This window comes from Aedes aegypti, chromosome 1 (assembly GCF_002204515.2).
Source record: "Aedes aegypti strain LVP_AGWG chromosome 1, AaegL5.0 Primary Assembly, whole genome shotgun sequence".
In the NCBI taxonomy this organism is placed as follows: Eukaryota; Metazoa; Arthropoda; class Insecta; order Diptera; family Culicidae; genus Aedes; species Aedes aegypti.
Window position 1 is genome coordinate 242,099,712 of NC_035107.1, and position 25,224 is coordinate 242,124,935.

General features: G+C 39.8%; 1 protein-coding gene across 1 annotated transcript in view; it reads left to right on the forward strand.

Moving 5' to 3' along the window:
* Positions 1-3,015: 3,015 nt before the first annotated feature.
* Positions 3,016-25,224, forward strand: part of LOC23687380 — a 39,563-nt gene continuing 17,354 nt past the window's right edge. The window contains exon 1 of the mRNA XM_021837352.1: positions 3,016-4,096. Within this exon, the coding sequence (XP_021693044.1) occupies positions 3,950-4,096 (147 nt within the window). The 5' untranslated portion in view covers positions 3,016-3,949. The remainder of the gene's footprint in view (positions 4,097-25,224) is intronic.

Below are 25,224 nucleotides of genomic sequence, written 5' to 3' on the forward strand. Positions count from 1 at the left end.
TACTTTAGCAAGTTTTCCCGCTCAAATAACGGCTATATCATTTTTTAACTTCAATTTCAAAAATGGTTCCAAATATCAACCTTGACACTTGTGATCTTGTTTGACATTCACTTTTTCGACAAAAATGCCACAGGGCATATAGTTTTAACACTGGGGTTGTTCCTATCTGACATTTCGGAAGGGACACGGAAAACAAAATATACCCAAAATTCGAGTTTAAACCAAGGGGTGTGACAAAATCTTAAAAATCATAAAAAAAATGTTTTTTGTACTTAAACCAATGAAAATCATTTAAAAATTGAGTAAACATGTGTTTCTGCCCTAAACTTAAGCGTTTGGTAATAAAATTGAGACAGGGCTTTAGGACCCTATTGAGTCCTAAAATGTTTCATAAAATCTTGTTTTTATTCAACAACACAAAAGAGCATGTTATTTCAACTATTTTAGCAATTTTTCCCGGTAAAATAACGGCTATATCATGTTTAAACATTAATTTAAAAATTGGGTCCAAAAATGAACCTTGACACTTGAGATCATGTTTGACGTTCGCTTAGTCAACAAAAACACCACAGGGGTTTTAGTTTTAACACTGGGGTTGTTCCTATCTGACATTTCGGAAGGGACACGGAAAACAAAATTCACCCAAAATTTGAGTTTAAGCCAAAGGGTGTGACAAAATCTAAAAAAAACATAAAAAATGTTTTTCGGACTTAAGGTGAAGATGAATCGAAGCCAAACTTCAAATTTTCAAGAGCACGGATCTGGAGAACCAAACACCCGTTTGAGCTGAAAACTTAATCGATCGGTCACCACCAGCGAGTGACCAATCGATTAAGTTTTCAGCTTAAACGGATGTTTGGTTCTCCAAATCCGTGCTCTTGAAAATTTGAGGTTTGGCTTCGATTCATCTTCATCTTAAACCAACGGAAAACATTGGATAATTGAGTAAGCATGTGTTTTTAGCCTAAACTTAAGCGTTTGGCACTAAAATCGGGACAGGGCTTTAGGACCCTATTACTGCCCGGTCAACCAGTCAGTGATTTTCGATAGCGATCGATATAGATTCGTTTTGAACCGTTAGCGATCGCCATCGTTGCCCGAATAAAAAATACAATACAAAAACAATATAACGTATTACAACAGTACCATTCAATATATTGGAAATACAATACAGTATATGTAAAATGACAATACAATTACAGTACAATATATTGTTTTGAACAGTTCACTGTATGGTATATGAGATTTTTGCAATATAATGTATGGGTGGTTAAGTATCGTAACAATACAAATATACATATTTACTCATACAAACATTTTGAAAATACAATACGATATAATGTTCACGTATTGTCTTGATTAGCAATTCGTGTATTGTTGTACAATACAAAAACAATTCAACGAACTGTATCATGGTTGCATTCGTCGTTACAGCTAATGTCAAGTGACTTCTAAAAAACTACTTATTTTAACTTTTTGAATATTTTTCACCCAACATTTCTTGCTTTCTGAACTTGTTTTGTTTATTTCTTTCAGCAAAGCTACATAGAAAAAAGCAACAGTTGTTTTACGCGAAAATAGGAATTTGACCAAAATTGTAAGGTATAAAACCAATTAAAAACAATACGATGTTCTGTTACAATATATTATATTGTTTTTGAATTGTATATCCAAACAAGAATAATATTGCTTCGACATTCAATTACAATACGCTGTATTGTATCCAATACGATATATTGTACATTAATGGTTTATTCCATTCACTGAATGATACGTTTTTATCCGGGTGGTCAACACCAAGTGTCGGGCCATACACTCACCGTCATGGCATACACAACCACATTACGGACGCAGCACACGCATACATTTGCACTGCAACTTCGTTATGCTACACGGAGACGGAATTCAACTCAATTTTGGGTTGTTTCAATGCAATTCCGTAGTTGAGCCCAATAACTCAATTTTGGCTAAATTTCCAAGGTCCCCACTAGGTAGTTTGGCTTTAATTCCATTAGAAAAATATACTCAATTTTGAGTTGATTTAACGCAAAATTGAGTTCTTTCGACCCAAACATAAGAAAAGTTGCATTTACCCAAATTTGGCTTATTGGGCCAAAGTACCCCCATTGGGTAGATGCAGCTCTCTCTATTTTTGACAACATTCGTGTGGGAGAAAGAGAAAACCGAGAGATTTTGGGTTGAAACTATAATCGATATACTTAATTTTGGGTAAAGTAAACTCAAAAATTAGGTAAAAATATTTCTCCGTGTAGCGTTGCATGTGAGGGGAAGGACATTGAACGTGTTCAGCTCTGTGTACACCCCACAAGCCTACACGGAGACGGAATTCAACTCAATTTTGGGTTGTTTCAATGCAATTCCGTAGTTGAGCCCAATAACTCAATTTTGGCTAAATTTCCAAGGTCCCCACTAGGTAGTTTGGCTTTAATTCCATTAGAAAAATATACTCAATTTTGAGTTGATTTAACGCAAAATTGAGTTCTTTCGACCCAAACATAAGAAAAGTTGCATTTACCCAAATTTGGCTTATTGGGCCAAAGTACCCCCATTGGGTAGATGCAGCTCTCTCTATTTTTGACAACATTCGTGTGGGAGAAAGAGAAAACCGAGAGATTTTGGGTTGAAACTATAATCGATATACTTAATTTTGGGTAAAGTAAACTCAAAAATTAGGTAAAAATATTTCTCCGTGTATGCATGCTATAAAACGTTGGATTTTTACTGTGCGCCCTGTTTTCAAGTTGCCATTGAGAAAGAGCGAGACAGCACCAACACACGGCGCACAGTAAAAGTCATGAGAACAAAAGAATGGCACGTACAGAGGCTCATAAGGGTCCAAATTAAATTGGTTACCCTATTGGGCGGCGCGTCTGAATGCTGGTGGATTGCTAAAATGAGCAAGTTGATGTCGACGCGTCCTTCCGAATCCAACCCTGCGAGCACAAAATTGACGTTCGGTTCGGTTGTCACCCGCGATTTTGACAACGGCGTGCGTCACACACGAACGACGGCTGGCTTGCTTCGATGTCTGATGCTCCCATCACCCATCAAAGCAGCAGCTTTTTTATGCTGTGCCAACACAAGCCAAACGAGTAGTGCAAGCAGTGTGCGAGAGAGTGAAAGAACTTCACAGCCATCCCTAAATCCAATCCCAGCCACCAACATCAGAGAAAGGGGGAAAGTGTCGCGCAAACCCACTCATCAAAAAAAGGGAAGCGAAGCGGCCGCGAACGGCCCGATTTTTTTGACAGACCATTTTCCGTGTTTGTAAACAGTTTGAAAATCGATCTATCGCCTCATTCCGGGACAAGATAGGCAGACTTCCGGCTCGTCGCAGGGGAAGAATTTCACGCGTGAAGCATTTTGTGTGTGTCGCAAGAAGTTTCTGCTGCTGCAGTGCAGTAGGCCAGTCAATTGAATTTTTAGCGCTGTGCGGACGGTGGTGGAAGGTGGAGGGAAGCGTAGTAGGCATCGACTCGAATGTTGCTCTGGGAAAAATAGTGAACGCAGCTCACTTAGATGTGAAGTTTTTTTTTTCGTGTGTTTCTTGTCTTGAGGAGTTGGCTCTTGGCTTCGCTTTCTCGAGACGGCCAACAAAGTGAGCATAGGCGATTTGGATTTAGTGGAAGGAGAACCTTGAGAGCCTCGCGTTTTTTTTTGTGTGTTCCTTCATACACCTCTTCTTCGTTGTTGTCATACTTCGAGACAGACAATAATTTGGTGCTTTGCGTGCCACGAACCGAGACTTACGCGGCTCGTGAAAGGGCATCGACCGAAAGACCCAGGGAACAATCCGCGACCGCGGCACTGAATGGGTTGATGAGGACCGCAGCCGTACCTGGGAACTAGAAGGAGCTTACAGGGCCTTAACAGAAGATACCGGGAAACGGGAATCGTCGGAGCAGTCCGGAACCGGAGGAGGAGGAAGATGGAACAACTGCAGATCCAGGCGACGGAGTTGCCGTTCTGTCGGCTCTGTTTCACGCAGGGCGTTGCGCTGTACGAGATCTTCCCGGGAGCCGCCAATGAAAACGAATCTCTGCTCATCAAGATTATGGACTGCGTTACCGTGGCTGTGAGTATCAGTAGAACCTAGTAGTAGGCTGTGCCTCGAATTGGGTGGTGGGTCACTCCTGTTGTATGTTAAATACCTAGTTTTGTTCTAAAAATTAGGCTGCGCCTGCTGCATCGATAATCCTGCTTAGAATAAACATACAGTTGACTCTCCCTTACTCGATATTTCGTATCAAGATATCGAGTTAGAGAACCATAGTAAAAGTTGGTTTTCATGGCTACCTCGATGATTACTTGAATCGCAGTTGCTCTGGCTATGTGTTTTGTAACTCGATACCTCCATATCTCGATGATCCCTCGATGTTGAGTCATGGAGAGTTGACTGTATTTTTTTATGGTTCGACTGAGCCCATATCCTGGAAGCTAAAGATATTTTGAACGGGGCCTTAGGATTATCTGGAAAGGAGAAGGATGTTGCGTCAACAGACCGACAATATCTTCGCATAATCACAGCAATCACAGTCACTGATAAAAATCCACACCCTCGATCTGTGTGTTTAAAATTATGGATCGATTCATGAACGTCTGTAACGATTTTCAGTGATTTTCTTGCAAATTTAATGTTTGTTACACATTAAATTCCTTTGTTTTGCTTTATGGATTGATTCATCAACCGACAACAAGGATTCCATATTTTTCCGCATAAGTTCCCGAAGATTTCTCTTCAGATTCGTATGCATCAACCTATGGGCGCATAGATCATCACCCAACACGGATTGTGGGTTTTGCTTATGGTTATCTTATGTCAAAAACATCATGTTCAAGTCGATTCATTGATTTGCGCAATGAGTTTGTTATGATGAAATCGATGAGCTATGCTATCGAGTTCCATGTTCAAAACTTTTAAATTGTTTGTGATCAACCCATAGTGCATTGGATTGCGGTTGAACCTCGTGTCGAACGACAGTCATCATCATGCTTCCAAAGAGAAGGAGCAAATTTTGAAGCTGAAAGTAATGCTCGATTTACTATAGATTCCTTTCACATATTACTCCGCAGATCTCTTCAGGAGTTTGTTTTGAGATTTCTCATGAACTTTCTAAGTAATTCTTCCATGAATTTCGTTTTACAGTCCATGAGGCGTGTTAACACTACCGCTTGGTACCACCCTAGTGGACGAACCCAACAGATCGACAAGTACTGCTGTCTGACGTACAAATGTCATGGATACTTTGGCGAACGCTGTCACTGTCAGCGTAGTTTAGCGAAGATTATAAATGCGGAAAAAAGAAGAATTACGTTTCGTTAGACAAAATCACATTTGAGTCAATCCAAGTTGAATTCGTTCATCCTAATTATATTTCGGTTAAATTGTTGAATTTGATTAATATTGTGTAGCACACGTGAGTAAACGTATTCTGAACATTAAATGCGAGGGTTACAGTGCTAGAAAATTATTCTTATAATTACAGGCCGGAATACATTAAGAATTCGTATGAAATTGTTCACCCGAATTGAAGTAATTGAAAACCATTTATGTAAGACACCATGTAATTAAAACTTGAAATTATTCTAATAAAACAGTTTTGAGCTGTACGACAAACTCGTCTGCTGCAAAAGGATTTCTAAATTTCGGTGTGAACAATTCTCAAAAATAAATGCGATGGCATCATCTAAGGAAAAGGAACATAACCCCGAAAGCACCGGGTATGATTGCGCGCTTTGCGAAAGACCGAATCATGCGGATAGCAATATGGTCAGCTGTGAGAAGTGTCAGAGTTGGTTCCACTTTATGTGCGCGGATGTGACTGCTGGCATTGAAAACCTCCCGTGGACGTGCAAGGAGTGTTTAAACACAGGTACTGCGGACAAATCTCAACACCGTGAAGCCACAGTCGTCGATGTCTCAGACGCGTCCGGCAAGGAGCCGGCCGATTCCCTTGATCCGAGGGTCGATAAAAGATCGACAATCAACGAGCAAGATCAGGATTCAGACCAGGAAGAAGCCGAAATGCAGCACCAAATAGAGCTGCGTCAAATGAGAGCCAAGTTCGAGCGCCAGCTCCAGAGGGAGAAAGAGAAGATGGTTCTAAAAATTCGCCTAGAGAGGGAAATGCTTCAAAGGAAGAAAGAGGCGGAAGCAGAATTTCACAAGATGCGTAACGAGATGTACAAGGAGTTCGAGGGTGTGATGGACCCATTCGTCCAGGAAGAGGGCGCTGTAGGAGGTACCTATGTGTCGAATCACGTACAGTTGGAAACGGATTTAGAAAAGGCGTGGAAGGAGAAGTTCAAATTTCCGGAACAGCAGGGCAAATCGGCCGATGATATCCGTGGAACTTTTCCGAAATCTTCTACACCCAAAAACGCTCCACTGCAACGGGATACTATCATCAACCGCCAATCAGCAATCGAAAATGTTCTGGAGGAATCGACACCGCTCAAGAATCCGCAAGTACCAACCGTTAAGATAGACAAGCCTGTCTTATCGCATCCACCGCATCCAGAATTGTCTGCAAATATTCCTCGAAACTCGGCCATATATCAGGCACCCATCTCAACGGCGAATATTGAGGTGCCCGCGACGTTCAACCCATGTGCGAATCAACAGGGGATTCCAAATCAGCATCAAGGAGAACCTGAACTGACCAAAGCTCAGATAGCGGCAAGAAAAGGTCCGTTTGCAAAGCTACCAGTTTTCACCGGTCGGCCAGAAGAGTGGCCGCTCTTCATAAGCAGCTTTAATAATGGCAATGCTGCATGCAACTGGACCGATCTTGAAAATCTCGGTAGACTACAAGAGAGTATCCGAGGGCCAGCTCTGGAAGCCGTAAGGAGCAGACTACTGTTGCCAGAATCGGTCCCACGAGTCATTGATACGCTTCGGCTTCTCTATGGCCGCCCGGAGCAACTGCTCCATTCACTTATGCTGAAAGCAAGGAAAGCGGATCCACCTCGGATCGATCGTTTGGGTACATTCATCCACTATGGCATGGTCGTTCAGCAATTGTGCGACCACCTAGTAGCATCGGGACTAATAGATCATCTTGTCAACCCCATGCTCATCACGGAACTGGTGGAAAAGCTACCGCCCAGTACGAAGATGGAGTGGGTTAGATATAAACGTCAACAACACGTTGTGGATTTGAGAACTTTTTCGGATTTCCTCTCGATAATCGTTTCGGAAGCTACCGAAGCAACGCTCTACACGGATTTCCACGTGGATGGTCGTCCTAACCGGGACAAGAAAGAAAAGAAATCGAAAGCTAAGGATCACGAAGGATTTCTCAATGCTCACATCGGCGTCCAACCTCCATCACAACGCTCTGCAAATCAACATAATATCGAACTCCAGCAAGCGATACGTAAACCGTGCCGTGGATGCAACAGCCTCGAGCATCGAACGCGTTCCTGTGAAGATTTCCAGAGGCTGACGTATAGCGATAGGCTAAAGATAACTGAAAAGTGGAAAATGTGTCAATTGTGCCTCAACGAGCACGGGCAAATACGTTGCCGATTCAAAGGTCACTGCAATGTAGGAGATTGCAAAGAGCGGCACCATCCCCTCCTTCATCCACCAAACCCTCCTATGGCTTTGTCGACAAACTGTCATGTGCACAACTCGGAACATCATCCAATCATTTTTAGGATGGTTCCAATTAAGTTGCACCATGAAGGGCGTACCCTTGACGTTGTCGCCTTTTTGGATGAAGGGTCTTCTTATTCGCTGATGGAAAGCGCCATTGCAGACCAACTGAAACTGAAAGGAGCCTGGGAACCCATTCTTGTCAAATGGACCGCGGGAATGAGTAGACTGGAACGGGACTCAAGGAGCGTTGACGTATCAATTTCGGCCACCGGGTCAAAGGAGAAATATCTGCTTCGAAATGTCCACACGGTTAAAGAGCTTCAACTCCCTGACCAAAGGATTCGTTTTGCTGAGGTGGCAGCTCGATTCAAGCATCTTTGTGGACTACCAGTAGCGGACTGTTTAAGTGGATCTCCAAAAGTGCTTATCGGTTTGAAACATTTGCATGTGTATGCACCGCTGGAGTCACGGATTGGAAATCCTGGTGAGCCAATAGCAGTTCGTACCAAACTTGGCTGGACCATATACGGCCCACAAGGCGGCGAAAACATGGCAACAGGGTTTGCTGGTCATCATACAGTCGGTGACATAACTGAACTAGATTTGCAAGAACTACTTCGAAGGCACTTTACATTGGAGGAAACCGGTTTAGACGTCAAAGTGCTGCCTGAATCAGCCGAAGATCGCAGAGCAAAGGAGCTACTGGAACAAACCACTATGCGGGTCGGCAAGCGCTTCGAAACGGGGCTTCTGTGGCGAAGCGATAACCCACAGCTACCAGATAGCTTCCCCATGGCGCTAAAACGCATGAAGAGCCTGGAGCGGAGATTGGAGAAAAATTCGGAGCTGAAACAGAATGTCGAGAGGCAAATTGAAGAATACCAATACAAAGGCTACGCTCACATCGCTACGAACACTGAGCTGATTGAAGCTGAACCGGGAAAGGTCTGGTATCTCCCTTTAAATGTGGTACTCAACCCAAAAAAGCCGGGCAAAGTCCGGCTTGTATGGGACGCAGCCGCGTCCGTTCAGGGAAAGTCGCTCAACTCCGAATTGCTCAAGGGGCCCGACCTTCTATCCAGTTTGCCGTCTGTGCTGTGTCCGTTCCGAGAACGTCCCGTCGCTTTCGGTGGCGATATAGCGGAAATGTATCACCAGCTGCGAATACGGTCAAGCGACAAGTCAGCACAAAGGTTTCTATATCGTCCGAACGCATCAGGTCCTCCCATAACCTACGTCATGGACGTCGCCACCTTTGGCGCAACCAGTTCACCCTGCTCCGCACAGTTTATTAAAAATCGAAACGCTCAGGACTACGCGGAGGAATATCCGGACGCTGTGGATGCAATAATTAATAAACATTACGTGGACGATTATTTAGATTCCACGTTCACTGTGAGCGAGGCTATCAGACGAGCAGAGGAGGTTACATACATCCACTCCAATGCCGGTTTTCACATCCGAAATTGGGTGTCCAACAGTGAAGAATTCCAACAACACTTCGGTAGAAAACCGGAGAACCACATCGTTCATTTCGCTAGCGACAAGTCTAGCAACACTAGTATGGAAAGAATTCTTGGTATGTCTTGGAATACAGTAAAGGATGTCTTTGTGTGTACTACGGCTCTGCGCAACGATCTTCAAGTATATTTGACCGAAAGTAAGCTGCCCACCAAACGAGTATTGTTGAGCGTTGTCATGAGTTTTTTTGACCCGCTCGGCCTGTGGGCGCCTTTCACCGTGCTCGGAAAAATCATCGTTCAAGATCTTTGGAGAAATGGTTGTTCGTGGGACGAGATAATTGATGAGCACTCCGCGAAGAAGTGGTACCGTTGGATTGCACTACTGCCAAGTCTTCAAGCTATGGAAATTCCGCGATGTTACTTCGCCGACGTGAAGGCATCAGACTACCAGGACCTCGAATTACACGTGTTTGCAGATGCAAGCGAAGAAGCTTATGGATGTGTCGCTTATTTTCGTGTATTGGTAAAAGGAGAACCGAGAGTGGCACTGGTTTCAGCAAAATCGAAGGTAGCTCCGTTGCAATACATGTCCATACCGAGAATGGAACTCCTTGCTGCGGTACTTGGAGCCAGATTAGCCGCCTTTGTGAAGTCGAACCACTCTGTACAGGTGCAAAGAGTGTTCTACCATATCGATTCAGCTACAGTACTTTCATGGATCCGCTCCGACCATAGGAAGTACAAACAGTTTGTCGCATATCGCATCGGGGAAATTTTGAGCATCACCAATCCAAAGCAATGGAGCTGGGTGGCTACGAAGCACAATATAGCCGATGTTTTAACGAAATGGGGAAAAAATGGACCACCGTTGGCGACGGAAAGCGAATGGGTACAAGGCCCTGACATTCTTTATCGATTAGATCAAGAGTACTCTCAACGAGATTTGCCACCCCCTGGCGTAGTAGAAGAACTGCGAGCATATCATCTGTTCCACGAAGTTTCGTTTCACAAGGCTCTAATAGACACCACGCGATTCTCGCGTTGGACCATATTGGTAAGAAGCATGGCCTGTGTGTTTCGTTTCATTTCTAATTGTCACAAAAGGATGAAGAAACAGCCAATAGAAACACTGCAAGCCTCGCCTAAGTTGGTGAAGTTGCTAAAACGAACGTTTCCATCAATCAAATCACCTCTCAAGCGCGAAGAATACCAGATGGCGGAAAACTTTCTATGGAAAGCAGCACAGCAAGAAGGATTCCCCGACGAAATGAAAACGCTATTGAAGAACAACAGACTACCTCAATCGAAATTGCACCTTATTGAACGCTCCAGCCCACTCTATAGATTGGCTCCATTTCTAGATGCGAATGGTGTGATCCGGATGGAAGGCCGTGCAGCTCACGCGGATTTCATCCCTTTCGAGCAGCGTTTCCCAATTGTACTACCAAAGGGCCACGACGTTACATCGAAACTACTACTACACTATCATGCAAAATTCGGTCACGCCAACCGTGAGACGGTAGTGAACGAGCTGCGACAGCGTTTCTATGTTCAAAATATTCGCGCGGCTGTTTTGCAGGTGATTAAGGACTGTACTTGGTGCAAAATACATAAATGTATTCCTGTGGCGCCTAGAATGGCTCCTTTACCGGTGCAGCGTCTAACCCCCCAAATACGGCCATTTAGTTATGTAGGAGTTGACTACTTCGGCCCAGTAGTCGTCACTGTAGGACGTCGCTCAGAAAAAAGATGGGTGTGTCTATTCACATGCCTTGTGACTCGGGCGATCCATATGGAAATAGCCTATAGCTTGAGCAGCCAATCATGCGCCATGGCAATCAGACGTTTCATTTGCAGAAGGGGCACTCCGTTGGAGATTTTTTCCGACAACGGAACTAATTTTCAAGCTGCGAGTAAGGAGTTCATCCAGGAAATTCGTTGCATAGAAATGGAATGTGCGGACATCTTTACCGACGCTAGGACTCGTTGGAACTTTAACCCCCCAGCAGCACCACACATGGGTGGTGTATGGGAACGGTTAGTGAGGTCGGCAAAGGAGGCACTAAAGGCTTTACACAATGGCGGCAAATTAAGTGACGAGATATTGTTGACGATATTATCAGAAGCCGAGGACATGGTGAATTCTCGTCCGTTAACATACGTGCCACAAGAATCTGCAGACTGCGAAGCCCTCACGCCGAATCATTTTCTTCGTGGTTTGCCTGCCGGAGAGCGTGAAGAGGCTAATTTGCCAACAAGTTCTGCCGAAGCGTTGCGGGACAGCTATAAACGATCTCAAGAGCTGGCAGACATGTTATGGAAAAGATGGCTGAAGGAATACATCCCAACAATCAACCATCGCACCAAATGGCTTGCTGAACAAGAACCTATCGCAGAAGGAGAGCTGGTCTATATTACTGATGGGAACAACCGTAGGACCTGGATCCGGGGTATAGTAGAAAAGGTGATACGAGGGACTGATGGAAGAATTCGACGTGCGCTAGTTAGAACGTCTAAGGGCGTTTTTCGTCGGGCGGTCGCCAAGCTAGCGGTGATGGAGTTGCGGAGTAAATCTGGTCAAATCCCTGGCCCTGAACCAGAGTTACGGGAGGGGGAATTGTTAACACTACCGCTTGGTACCACCCTAGTGGACGAACCCAACAGATCGACAAGTACTGCTGTCTGACGTACAAATGTCATGGATACTTTGGCGAACGCTGTCACTGTCAGCGTAGTTTAGCGAAGATTATAAATGCGGAAAAAAGAAGAATTACGTTTCGTTAGACAAAATCACATTTGAGTCAATCCAAGTTGAATTCGTTCATCCTAATTATATTTCGGTTAAATTGTTGAATTTGATTAATATTGTGTAGCACACGTGAGTAAACGTATTCTGAACATTAAATGCGAGGGTTACAGTGCTAGAAAATTATTCTTATAATTACAGGCCGGAATACATTAAGAATTCGTATGAAATTGTTCACCCGAATTGAAGTAATTGAAAACCATTTATGTAAGACACCATGTAATTAAAACTTGAAATTATTCTAATAAAACATATTTGCAGTTTTGAGCTGTACGACAAACTCGTCTGCTGCAAAAGGATTTCTAAATTTCGGTGTGAACAAGGCGATATTGAAGGGACCATCGACTCATGGAAATATCGAGTCATGGAACATCGGTTTAACTGTATACACCTTCTATAATTCATTCTAGATTTTTCTAAGGATAATCACATCAGGCATCATCCATAAAAAAATCCAATGATTTCCCGAGGACTTCCTGCAACATTTAGAGCATCTTCAGGCAGTGTTGCATTTTGAACAGAACGCGAGCAGATGAGCAAGCCAATTGTTCTTCGAAATTGATCTTGATCACAGTAATCATTGATCATTGTTCATTTTTTCCAAGTGCTCTTGAGCTCTCAGTTCAGTTCCCAGCTATTTTTTCTATGTACTGTTTAGTTTCCCTACAAAGACATCTCTTTACAAATACATGAAGTGTTTTAGCACTTCCTCAAAGAAAACAACTGATCTTGTACATTGTAACACAATGAGACCAAGTTTATTGTTGGAGTATGTTTGGATTTCTTAATTTATAAGCTAATATAAACATTTAAGGTTATTGGGTGATATGCAAGTTACAGAATGTTATTTTTACAAATCTTCGTAATCTAAAACAACGCAATTAAACAAATCTTCATTTAGCTTCACAAACAATATGTTCGCCAGATTTTCGTTGGAGAGCTGCAGTCTTCTATCAGTGAGGATCACGCTCAGGGATACCTGAGTACATGGGGCTGCTAGAACTATTTGGGATAATTCATATAGTTCTGGCTCAGCTGATCTCACCATTTTCCAATATGAAAGTACATTTGTATCAGCAGAAACTCGAGGTTGTGTCCCAAACGATTCTAGCTTTTGTTCAAACGTTTTTTGGGATAAGTCGACCGCCGATTCCTTCGTACGTAGCATTTGTTCAACCTTCGAAATCGATGTTTTATCCATCGAAATTTCCTTACTCTGGTCATTTGACTTATTTGAAAATCGGTGTTTGATCTTTTCCCATACGATGAGCAAGTGTGTCTTAAAAAAATAAGAATATACGTTAATAAATTTAAAATTAGTTGTATTTTTAATTACCTTTGCTGTAACTCTCTGTTCATGGGTAATCAGCTCACTTCCTCTGTAGTTTATTTGTAGATCCAAAATTATTGCTGCCAAAAATGAATTATTATTAAATAGATTGAACTGCCGCTTCTCCATTTCTTCAAGTAAGCTTATTGACAATGGCGACGCAACTTCTTCCAATTCAATGCGACATGTCAACCAAACGAAATAGAAATCTCCCATGGTTATAGATTCATTCTGCAACTTCAAGGTAGCTGAATAAACTGGTTTGAATGCCTTTGAAAAACCTTCAATAAATTTCCACATTTTAGATCCCATTCGCAGTGTTTGATCGTTCTTCAAAATATTCTGGATGAACTCTTTATGCTCCATAAAGTATTCAACCATCAAATATGCTGAATTCTATCTTGTGTCACATTCAAGTGTCGCAATGGCTTGTCTATGTAACTTGAAAATATGTCGCCACTTTTTCTTGAATCTTTTCGATTTGATGACATCGTACACTGCAAGTTGCAACGTATGCGCAGCACAACGGACTCCACCAGCATGGCCTCGGATAACAACACTTCCTCAGGTTCATCGTTTGTTTCATACTATTCATCTTCATTAAAATTATCTTCATCATCAGATTCCCAATCCGCATACACGATTGCACTGGGCTCGTCATTTGGAGCATCTATATCGAAAACTTCATCGTCATTTTTAGTTATATTTACTTGATCTTCTTTCAAAAGTTCTACTGCTTTCACAAAATATTTATTTATTGTACTACGTCTTCAGTTAAAAAACTCTACAGACTGACTATCGGATCGGGTTCTGTTGAATCGAATTATTTTACATTTGCTGGCATTCACTTCCATACCGTTCAAGCAGCACCATTCTTCTAACCGCTGTACATCTGATTGGAGAGCGACGCAATCTAACACAGAGATTATTATTCTGTACAGTTTTAGGTCGTCAGCATACATAAGTTTGCACGACTTTAGATAAGTGCACAGGTCATTGACAAATTATGAAAATCAGTGGCCCTTGGTGACTACCTTGAGGCACACCCGATGTCGTGCGAAACGATTCTGACTTGTGGCATCCTATTTTCACGAACGATGTTCTTTCCGATAGATAAGAGCGAAGCCATTGTACAATCCATACCGGAAATCCTAGACGATCAAGTTTCTTCAATGCTAATTCATGCGGAACCTTGTCGAAGGCTTTCGAGAAATCGATATAGATCGAGTCGATTTGTAACCGCTTTTCCAAGCTACTATTCAGCGTGCTTATATATGAAAGCAGATTCGTCACCGTCGAACGTTTTTTCACGAAGCCGTGCTGGAATTCTGAGAGTATTGGTTGAGCAGCTGCATACAGTTTATCGTAGATAATCGATTCCAGAACTTTCGATAAATGACACAGAATGGAAATCCCTCTGTAATTTTCCGCAGAATGGATGCTTCCTGTCCACAAGGTGTAACGGCGGCTGATTTCCATGCCCTAGGGAAAGTTCCTTCCGCGATGAACTTGTTGAAAATGAGCGAAACAGGTGTTGCTAATTGAACAGCGCAACGTGTTAGAAAAACTGACGGCAAACCGTCAGGGCCAGAGCCTTTCTTGGGGTCCAATCTTTTCAATGAGACGAGTGCGTCGTTACTACGCCAAATTGGCGCCGTTATCGGTGGCTATTGAGTAAACTTGATCCAATCCGATTTCATATTTAGCAAGTATCTTATGTATCTCTTCACAAAATATTTACCGCCGTTTGTGCAACTTTGATGTCCACCATGTCGAGCGTCCTTACCGTTATTTTCGAATCCTTCAAATATTGTACATTGACACCCAAAATGCTCCGTCCTTTTCTTGTTGCTGAGTCCAACTTCAAACAAACGAATCTGTTTTTCAAATCTTCAGTTATGCGTTTTTTGAATTGGTCAGCTGTGTACTTAACCTTAGACGGTATGTTGTTGTGATTGAGTTTTATCTTGAGAGCATCTTGAATTTTTGTCAGAATTTCACAAATACCAGGTTTTTCGAAAATAGACTGACGCTACAAGACAACGGCAAGCCTCCGGATGTAACCATTTTTACACATGCTCTTGTAAAAGAGTTGGAGTTGATTTCAATTGTCACTTTCATCATTTTCTTGGGTCGCGGTTCAGAGTCTTCTAAGCTAACTTCTTCAGGATCAAGCCCTAGCTCTAGAAACCTTTTCGGATGCATGTCTTTTAAGTGGCGCTTCAAATTACTTTTTTTTTCGTGGACAAAAGATGTTGTTGGCATAGCTTGCATTTTGCCGGAGGGGTTTCAATATCTGTGAATTGACTTGCTATAATAGCAGCAGATTCCTTGACAGGTAGTTTTCGTTTCGATGATGTTAGTTTAGTTTTCGAATCCTAAAACATGAATTTAGTTACATAAAGTAACATTGTAGAGCAATAAAACAAAGATACATACCCTCATTGAGAAACGTGTGAAATTTAACCAAAAGCCGGAATAATAAGTTTTACTTATCAACCGATCAATCAAATTACGCCACGAAAATGAACTTTGTCAAGCGAGCAATCAAAGCCTGCTTAAAGTTCAATTTTCTGAACAGAACGCGCGTTCTGTTCAAGAGCTCGCCAAGTTCAGTTCATTTTTTTGGAACGCAAATTGAACGCGTTCAAATGCATCACTGTCTTCAGGAATAAAAAATTCCTTTAAGGATGCCTCCAGTTTTTTTTTTGGAAAAATTTCTCAATGAAGGTTTCAAATAGTTTTGCATTCAACGAAATATAAGGAAATTTTTTAGATTGTTAGAAAATTAAAAAAACATCTGCGTTGAATTTTGAAGAAGAAATCACTGGAGAAGAACTGAATCATTCCTCGCGAGATCTAAGCAAAATATCATTAAAAACTTGTGGAATAGTCGCCTAATAGTTTTTGCAGTGGCGATTCCCTAACCTCAAATCTACCTGTTCCACGATTACAAATTCTGGATTTTCAGCAACAAATTAGCATCTAACAAATAGAGCTTTGTTAGAAAGGTGGATTACAATCATTTACTTTGTGTTTTATAAACTAAATTTGTCGAATTATCCGTTTTTAGATTCGTAGAACAGGTAAAAGTGAGGTTACGAGTCGCCTCTGAGTTTTTGTAGGTTTCTTTGGAGCATCTAGAATTTTGCATTAGAATTCACTGCAAGCAGATTAAAAAAGTGACTTTAGAGATATTTTTTATTGAAATAGAGACATTAGAGACCATAACCGAAAATAGGGACTTGCATTAAAATAATGATCAAAAAAAAGTTGGCTTACTTGAAAAATTTACTATTTTTCGGGCCTGTTTTAATTTTTACTCTTTCATTATTTTTGTATAATAGGCAAAAAAACATATTTGTATTTCGAGAGGGATTCGCGATAAGGGCCTATCTGACAAATCAATAACAATGAGAAAATAACCAATGAAATTCTCATGTGCAATCCTAATTGGAGAAAATATACTCAAACTTTAACCTTTCCACTTTAATACACATTTCATAAACCTAGTTTTAAAATCCTCATCAATACCACACACACATCTCCTACAATTTCCCTAGCTATTTCGTACTAAAAAAAATATTATAAGGTTTCGCCTTAAACGCACTTAAGGATGCCAGTATCGCCCAATGTTATGAGCCTGTAATCGATATTATTTTCAGTGTCGCCAATTACTTTTGCGCCGTGTTTACATTCTGGTTTCAATTAAGCCCGCCATGTACGCCTTATTTATTTTTTGTTTGCAGTGTCGCCCTTTACTCTCGCCGTGTTTTGATTTCGATTTCAGATGCGCCCATCACTTTGATAAACAAAAAACAGGCGTAATCAATAAAGTGTGTGGTTTGGCATGAGGTGAAGTTTCGTCTTCTACAAATTTGCGTTTTTTGAATAGTTAAATTATCGATAGGGGAAAAGTTCAAGTGCAGTGAATAGACAATCGAGCTACAATTTCAACGCTATATTTTCTTAAATTGTGTACATTTTGTCAGTTTCGCCTGATTCACGAATCTTTCTAGATTTTTTGGTTTAATGTTGTCAACTTGTCAACTGCTCAAGAACAACACCCAACGGGACCTGTAGTTTCTTTTACCAATTTGCCAAACTTAAAATTCCCTGTAAAGTTAATGCATTAATGACTATTTTTTATCTGCCTCTCTTTCATTCTGCTGTGAATTTCTACACTAAATGTCATTTCACCTGGGTTGAAGCTTAGCGATGTTTCAACCCAGGCGAATTGACAAACAGGAATAAAATTCCCTGCAGAATGAAAGAGAAGCAGATAGAAAATTGTCATAAATTACTAAAATTTAGTCATTCTGTGACTATCCGTTTTTCTGAGTGTACAATAAACATGCTTCAATATTCAAACACCAACCAATACTAAATTTGAGCAATGCAAGCGTTTACTATCACTAAATACAGTCATGAATCCATATCGAGTGAGCTATAAGCTCAATGTTGAAATAAACATTTTTTCATTGCTGTAATTTTATATACATCATGCTTCTTTATTGTTGTTGCATTGACGCTCCCACTGGAACCAAGCCCGCTACTCACTTCATTTTTCTATTAAAACTTGTATAATGTTTGATTTAGACTTTGCATACAAAAGACTAGATCAAAATCAGATTAGACTTGTGTGTTGATAGGCCTCGCTGCCATCACCGAACCATTAATCATATATATAACAATTTTTTTTTTTTTCTAAAAATGCTTTAGGAAATATGTAGCTATTGCAGTAGGAATTCCTACAGATGTGTTTCAAATGATTTCTCCAAGAATTTAATGTTTCTCTAGGATTTCAACTAGAATCCAGAAATTCCTTCAATAATTTCACCATGGACTTATCCTCGATATTCATGTATAAAACTTGAAACATAAATAAAAAAATCCCAGGAATTCCATTGGTTAACTCTCTTGATATTCATGCAAAAAAACTTCTGAGATTTTCTTCAGAAATGATTCCAGGGATTGCATCCAGTGTTGACCAGACTCATTTCCCCGAAATTCTAATTGTGAAGCCATGAACTGTTATAACTGTGCGTTGTATTCCTGAGATGGAGGGGGAGGTGGTTGGGCTTGAGTGTTGCACATGGGATACGACAGTTTCGACCTCGGTGGGCCGCAATTCAAGTTTCGGTGAAATGATTCGCACTCACTCACTCACTCATTTCATTTCACCGAAACTTGAATTGTGGCTCTCCGGGATCAAAATTAATCGATTTTGTGTGCAGTACTCAAGCTTAACCATCTGATTTTCTATCTTTGGAGGGTAGAGCATGGCTGTAGTAGTTCGTGGCTTCGTAGTTCGGAAAATGTTATTTTCGGGGAAATGAGTCTGAACAACACTGATTGCATCAGATTTTTTTCAAAGTGATTTTAAAGATTTCTCCTACAGTTTCTAAGAAAATTTGATCGGCATTGACTTATCGGATTCCCGTCTTAACGATTACTTTAGGAATTTCATCAGAACATTCTCATTGAATTCCACCAAGAAGTAGTTGAAACATGCCTTCAAAAATTTCTGCTGAATATTTCCAAGTACCGTAAAATCGGGTGTAATTGATCAGAAGGGTAAAATTGATCATCGTATCACACGATTTTATTTATTCGTAATGGAGCACAAATATCAATGTAAGCTACAGTAAATGTACGTTGCTTGTCGTAACTATTGTAGAATTGTGTGTTGGGAAGTTTTTTACGTTAAAGAATGTTTATTACTATGAAAATAACGTAAAATTTCAAAATCATGCACAGTGCAATATTGACAAACAGCTATGAACTTCTATTCATAAGCAAGGATTTGAACATGATATAAACCTGAACGTTTGTGAAGATGCTTGATATATATCCCCAAACCAGATTTCATCACCAAAACTCGTACCAATTAGCTCATATGCTTGAAATAATTGAATTTCTGTTATATTTTATTGAATTCCTTAGAAAATTGCATACATTTAGGCGTTTTCCGTGTAATTCTTGAAATTTATCTATTCGTTATTTATTTAAATATTGCATTGTTAAGAATTTTACAAGCATATTCGGATTCAGGGAGCTCAAATTTATCATATAGAGTTGTTTTGGAAACTAACAATCATGGCATTGAGAAGTGATCAATTTCACCCCGAAATGAGATCCCCTGATTTTTTATTTTAAGAGATATTTGTTAACACTAAAATAACATTTGTTAGAAAATTTCGGTACATCAGTCGATGAGGCTCACCTTCGTACTTGTTTTCCTGCATTTTGTTGTTTGGTATTGTTAACATTATAGAAAACAGACTAGAAAAACCGTGAAAAATGATCAATTTCACCCGAAATTACGGTACTGTTTCTTAGGAATTCTAGGTTATAGGAATTTTATATTCATTTGATGTTGAATTTCCTCAATTGTTTTTTTTAACAAAACATATCTATGAATTCTACTGTGCTTTTTATCAAGAACTTCACCAAGCCATTTCTCCAGGATATATAGTAGATTCAAATATGAATTCTTTAAACCATTCCGCCTACGATACTTTATTTTTTTTCGGATCCCGGAGATTCAATAATTATTCCAGGACTTTGGAAAGAATTCTTCTCCTTTAAAGAACAATCCAGTAATAAAACTTAGAATGTTCTAGAAATCAAAACCAGAAAAACAATCTTCTCAGAATATCTTCAACAATTTCATTATGAATTTCTGCACAACTTTCTCAAATATTTATGCAAGAACCGTTCTATGTACTACTTAAGTGTCTTCAGGGATGCTATGTGTAATGAAATCCTTCGTTGATTCCGTCAGGAATTTCTGAAGAAAGTTCTTTATGATTTTTTTTATTGGTTCTCCAACTCCAATTCTTGAAGTATTCGTCTAGAGATTTTTCGATGGATTTTTTTTTATTACAAGAATATATTCAGGAATTCGTCCAAAAACTGATCAATATCCCCTCCACGTATTCGTTCAGAAACTTTTCCATGGAAAATCCCTCAAGAAAAGTTCTTGTTTTAAATCGAGTTTTCTTACACATGTTGAAAATAATTCTTTAAAAATCTACTATCTTGACAGAACAGAAATTACAAAATCCTTTAAGAATTCTACCATGAGTTCCTCATAACAAACTTCTTGAAGTTCCATTATTGCCTGCTAGAAATGAATTTCTCTGAATGTTCAAGGATACCTCAAAAAACATTCCGGATTACTGCAATTAAGTAAAAAAAGGGGAATAAGTAGAAAATAAAAAAAATAAACAGTGAAAAATATCGAAAAAAAAAATATATGTGAGAAAGACTGAAAATGCCTACTAAGTCAATAACAACAATTTTAGATCCATTTTCTCATCAAACAATACATGTTGAACGAAATTCAGAAAAAAATATTTTGCTTCGATATAACGTAACCTCGATATAACGTAACGAACATAAAAATCGAGTTACGTTATATCGAGGTATTACTGTAAATAAAATTTGTGATAAATATTATCATTTTTGTGGCACACAAAAATAAATTTGAAGATGTGAACACAGAAATATTGCATTTTGATGATGTATTCTAGTACCAAATTAGTTAATCACAAAGGTGGCTCCAAATACCGGACACAATCTGAAAATGGCTTGATTTCTGTAAATTTGTACATCATCGAATGTTTTTACTACAGGAACAGTATTTCACAGCTAATTTAATGCATTTGCAACATTTACAAAAACAATTTGAGTTTCACTTAGTTTGCAAGATGTCAATTAAAAACCTTTTAGATATATGTTGTTTTGAATGTTCATTCTTCTTATTTTTTTGCACATTTGATCGACGGAATTCATGAAACATTAATGTATTTTGAGGAACTGGTGCAAACATTACAAAGATTTCACGTCAAATCAAGCTGTCCGAAACCGGGGGACAGGAGGTGTTTGACCAAAATTGTAGTTTGTATATAGAAACTTGGTCAAAGCAAAGCTTTTGCGTTTGTTATCATCAATGTATACTGAATTTTTATTAGATACTAATTGTCCCAACATACGTTGTACTGCCCGTACAATTAGAATCTAATAAAAAAAACATTATAAATTGATAATAACACACATAATGTCATCATTATTTTTTATATGATTGAGATGATACCACGTTGCATCATAATTTTCAATTAGGAAATGATATTGATATTAAGTGTATGGATGGACCGATGCACGAGTTCACTAATTTGACGTTTGAGCGGTGCTGTGTTATTTACGTGACCATGGCAACGAATGAATTCGGCACCGCTCAAACGTCAAATTAGTGAACTCGTGCATTGGTCCATTGTGCGTAAATGATCGCGTGACTATGTTTAAAATTGGGTCCTAAAATTTTTAATGAATTCTTGTTTTTATTTAATAATACGAAAGAGCATGTTCTTGCAACTACTTTAACAATTTTTCCAATTCAAATAACGGCTATAACATATTTAAACTTAAATTTGAAAATGGTTCCAATTATGAACCTTGAAACTTTTGATCATGTTTGACGTTCACGTTAGCGTTTCGGAAGGGACACGGAAAACAAAATAAACCCAAAATTTGAGTTTGAGCCAAGGGGTGTAAAAAATGTTTTTTTTAAAGTAAAACTAACGAAACCATTTAAAAATGAACTAAACACGTGTTTTTGACCTAAGCTCAAGCGCTTGGTACTAAAATTGGGACAGGGATTTACTGCCGTGAATCGCAAGTCAGTTCCATCTGCATTTGCGTCAAAATTGAGTTGAGTTCAGTTTTCAACATATCTTTCAATACTCTTTCAGCTGCCCTAATAATAAGATTTGTTCGGAAAAAGTAGGAAACAACAGCAAGTCAAATTGTCCCATAATGAAAAGTAACCGCATATCAGTCCCACTACAGATTTCCGCACCGTGTAACACAAAAATGAACCTTGTTTTGGTAATTTTTATATTTTTCTCAGAAAGATATCGTAGTGAAAAGCAAATTGTGAAAGTTTCATCAAGATCTGAACATGTTCCAATCCTCTGGAATTTTTTGAATATTCGTATGGAAAACGAGTTTGGAAACTTCACACCCACTTTTCTCAATGCCTACTTTTTACAGATGGGACTGACTTGCGATTCACGGCAGTTTAGGACTTTATTAACAATTTTAACTTAATTTAAATTAACAAATTGTCAAAAATGTCGAATGTGACTAATATGTAGTTTTGGGCAATTGATCTAGCTGTTACGTCTGTGGTAGAACTATCACATACATGTTGATGTTCGTATAAATGAGGCCTGCCCCACCTTATTGATTCGCGGGTCAAACCTCAGCAATAAAATTTGTTGGCGGGCCTAGTTTTTGTAGCTAACGAACAAAATCATTTTCAAGAAATCGAACAAAAGTTAGTCAACATAAAAAGCCTTTCTTAAAAAAACAAAATACAACAAAATGCTTGCTGCTAAGCACCGTACCGAGGGTTTTGTGAGAACTGGACCCAGGATTATGTCATCTACCTTAGGTATTATTGAAAATCCTGCCCTGATTTTTATGAGAATGGAAAACTACTCAGAATTTGGTCAAAATTCTACCTGTCCACAGGATTTGTGAAAACTGTGCATAGTATTATGTCAACATCTTGTGGAAAAATATTATACAGCCATAACAGTCTCTATATGAACTTTCAATCCAAATTGAATAACGTGAATTTTGTTCAAGTTTATTGTTTTGTTTATCGAAAAAGTTGAAAGTTAGCGTGACATAATTTGTGTACCATCCCACACCTCTTCTTCGATTCTAGATTACGAGTGTCTTTCCAAAATTTGGGCTCAATTGGATGAAAACTAAGACTGCACAAGACTTTCAAAGTTTAAATGGGAATTACTATAAAAAAAAAAAACAAAATAATTTATTTAATCTGTTATAATGTTTGTAAATGCGCCCTTGAGGGTTATTACTATGCTGTTAATATTACATACATTCACACTCAATCACGTTTTGCATGTTCGGAACTTTTTTATACTGGGTATGAATTCTTAATCATAAAAAATACTAAACATTCAGCTTTTTGATTGAAAATTTTTGAAGTTCAGTATTGGCGCGCCGCCATAAAATCAGATCGCACCAGTGTGGCTCGCTACGCGGCGCCTCAACTCGCCGCTATTTGAAATCAATTTTAAGTGTGGCGCTGCTTTTTTACGATGTTTATGAACACAGCGCACTATTCAAATATTAGTCGCAACGTATGCTGTGTCTCAACCAGACGATTATAAAAATCAAATGTACATCAGGGGTTTTCACGCTAGAGTACAGTATTTAGGTTTTATTAAAGGTTTTAAAATATTCCATCGATGAAATTTTGATTTTTTTTTTTAATTTTTTAGCTATTTTTCATACTAAAACCCATAACAATCCGATGGTAATAACAATGTATGGTAAAAATTTCACCGATAGAATATTTTAAAACTTTTCAATTATGAAAATATAGACCATATCGATTTCTATTATCGTCTGGTTCAGACATAGCGTGCAACACTTTGAGGTTGAGAAAAAAATATATATAAAAAAAATTGTCCTTACTTACTTATTTGGCTTTACATCAATTATCTTGATAAAGCCTCGCCAACAATATTTCGCCAATTCACTCGGTTCATGGCCGCTTCTCTCCATCCTCGACTGTGACCCACGCTCTCCAGGTCCTGGTGCACCTGGTCGATCCACCTAGCTCGCTGCGCTCCACGCCTTCTTGTTCCGACCGGATACGTAGCGAACACCATCTTTACAGGGTTGTTGTCCGGCATTCTTGCAACATGCCCTGCCCAGCGTATCCTTCCAGCTTTAGCTACCTTCACGATACTGGATTCGCCGTAGAGTTGAGCGAGCTCGTGGTTCATCCTTTGCCGTTCTCCTGCACGCCGCCGGAGATCGTCCTTAGCACTCGGCGTTCGAAAACCCCAAGAGCTTGCTAGTCCTCCTGAAGCATAGTCCACGTCTCATGCCCATTCGTATTTCCCGACTAACGTTGTTATCAGCCGTCAACAAGGATCCGAGGTAGACGAACTCGTCCACCACCTAGAAGGTATCCCCGTCTATCGTGACGCTGCTTCCTAGGCGGGCCCTGTCGCGCTCAGTTCCACCAATCAGCATTTACTTTGTTTTCGACGCATTCACCATTAGCCCGACTCATGTTGCTTCGCGTTTTAGGCTGGTGAACAAATCTGCCACCGTTTCAAATTTTCTCCCAACAATATCCATGTCGTTCGCGAAGCAAACAAATTGTCTCGTGAAAATCGTGCCTCGACTGTTAAGTCCGGCTCTCCGCATGACACCTTCTAGCACAATCGTCGTCATCATTTGGGCTCATCTCCTTCGACAATCGTTGGTTCCCATCGAATGGCGTTGCAACTGGGTTACACTCAATCATCTTGAAGCGCTGAAGTATGACATCGATGTACCGCTGTTGGTCCAACATAACCATATCTCCTGAACGGGTGATCCGCATTCCCAAAACTTGGACATCAACTGTTTCTTGACGTATTCCACCCACCTCGACTGGTTGGAAAACACCAGCAAATCGTCGACATAAACGGCAATGACGATGACGTCGTCACCGCTTGAATGGTAATACACGCATGGATCGAAACTGGAACGCTTCAGGCCTATTCGTTTCAATTCCGCATCAAGCTTAATGTTCCATACCCGACTAGCCTGCTTCAGACCTGAGACGAGACTCGCGAAGACGGTCTTCTTTTTCTGTGATTGCTGAGTTTTTTCTTATTCCACTTTGTGTTTATATCAATTATGCGCATGCTGTTCAAATCCTCACATGAACCTCTCAGCAAAAAATGATTAAGTTTGCATCACATCGAATCATAAATAGCCATTTGGGTGAAATTTCATGCCAGCAAACGTAGCAGACATTAGAAATAATTAATCTTCTGCTTAGATTTATCAGCAACTTTGGAAAAAACTGCTCCGCCGACTGAGGTTTTTAATAACAGTTTACTTTGAACACTATACTTTTCACTTTTTCAGCCATAAAAACGGTGGGCTGCATTTGACG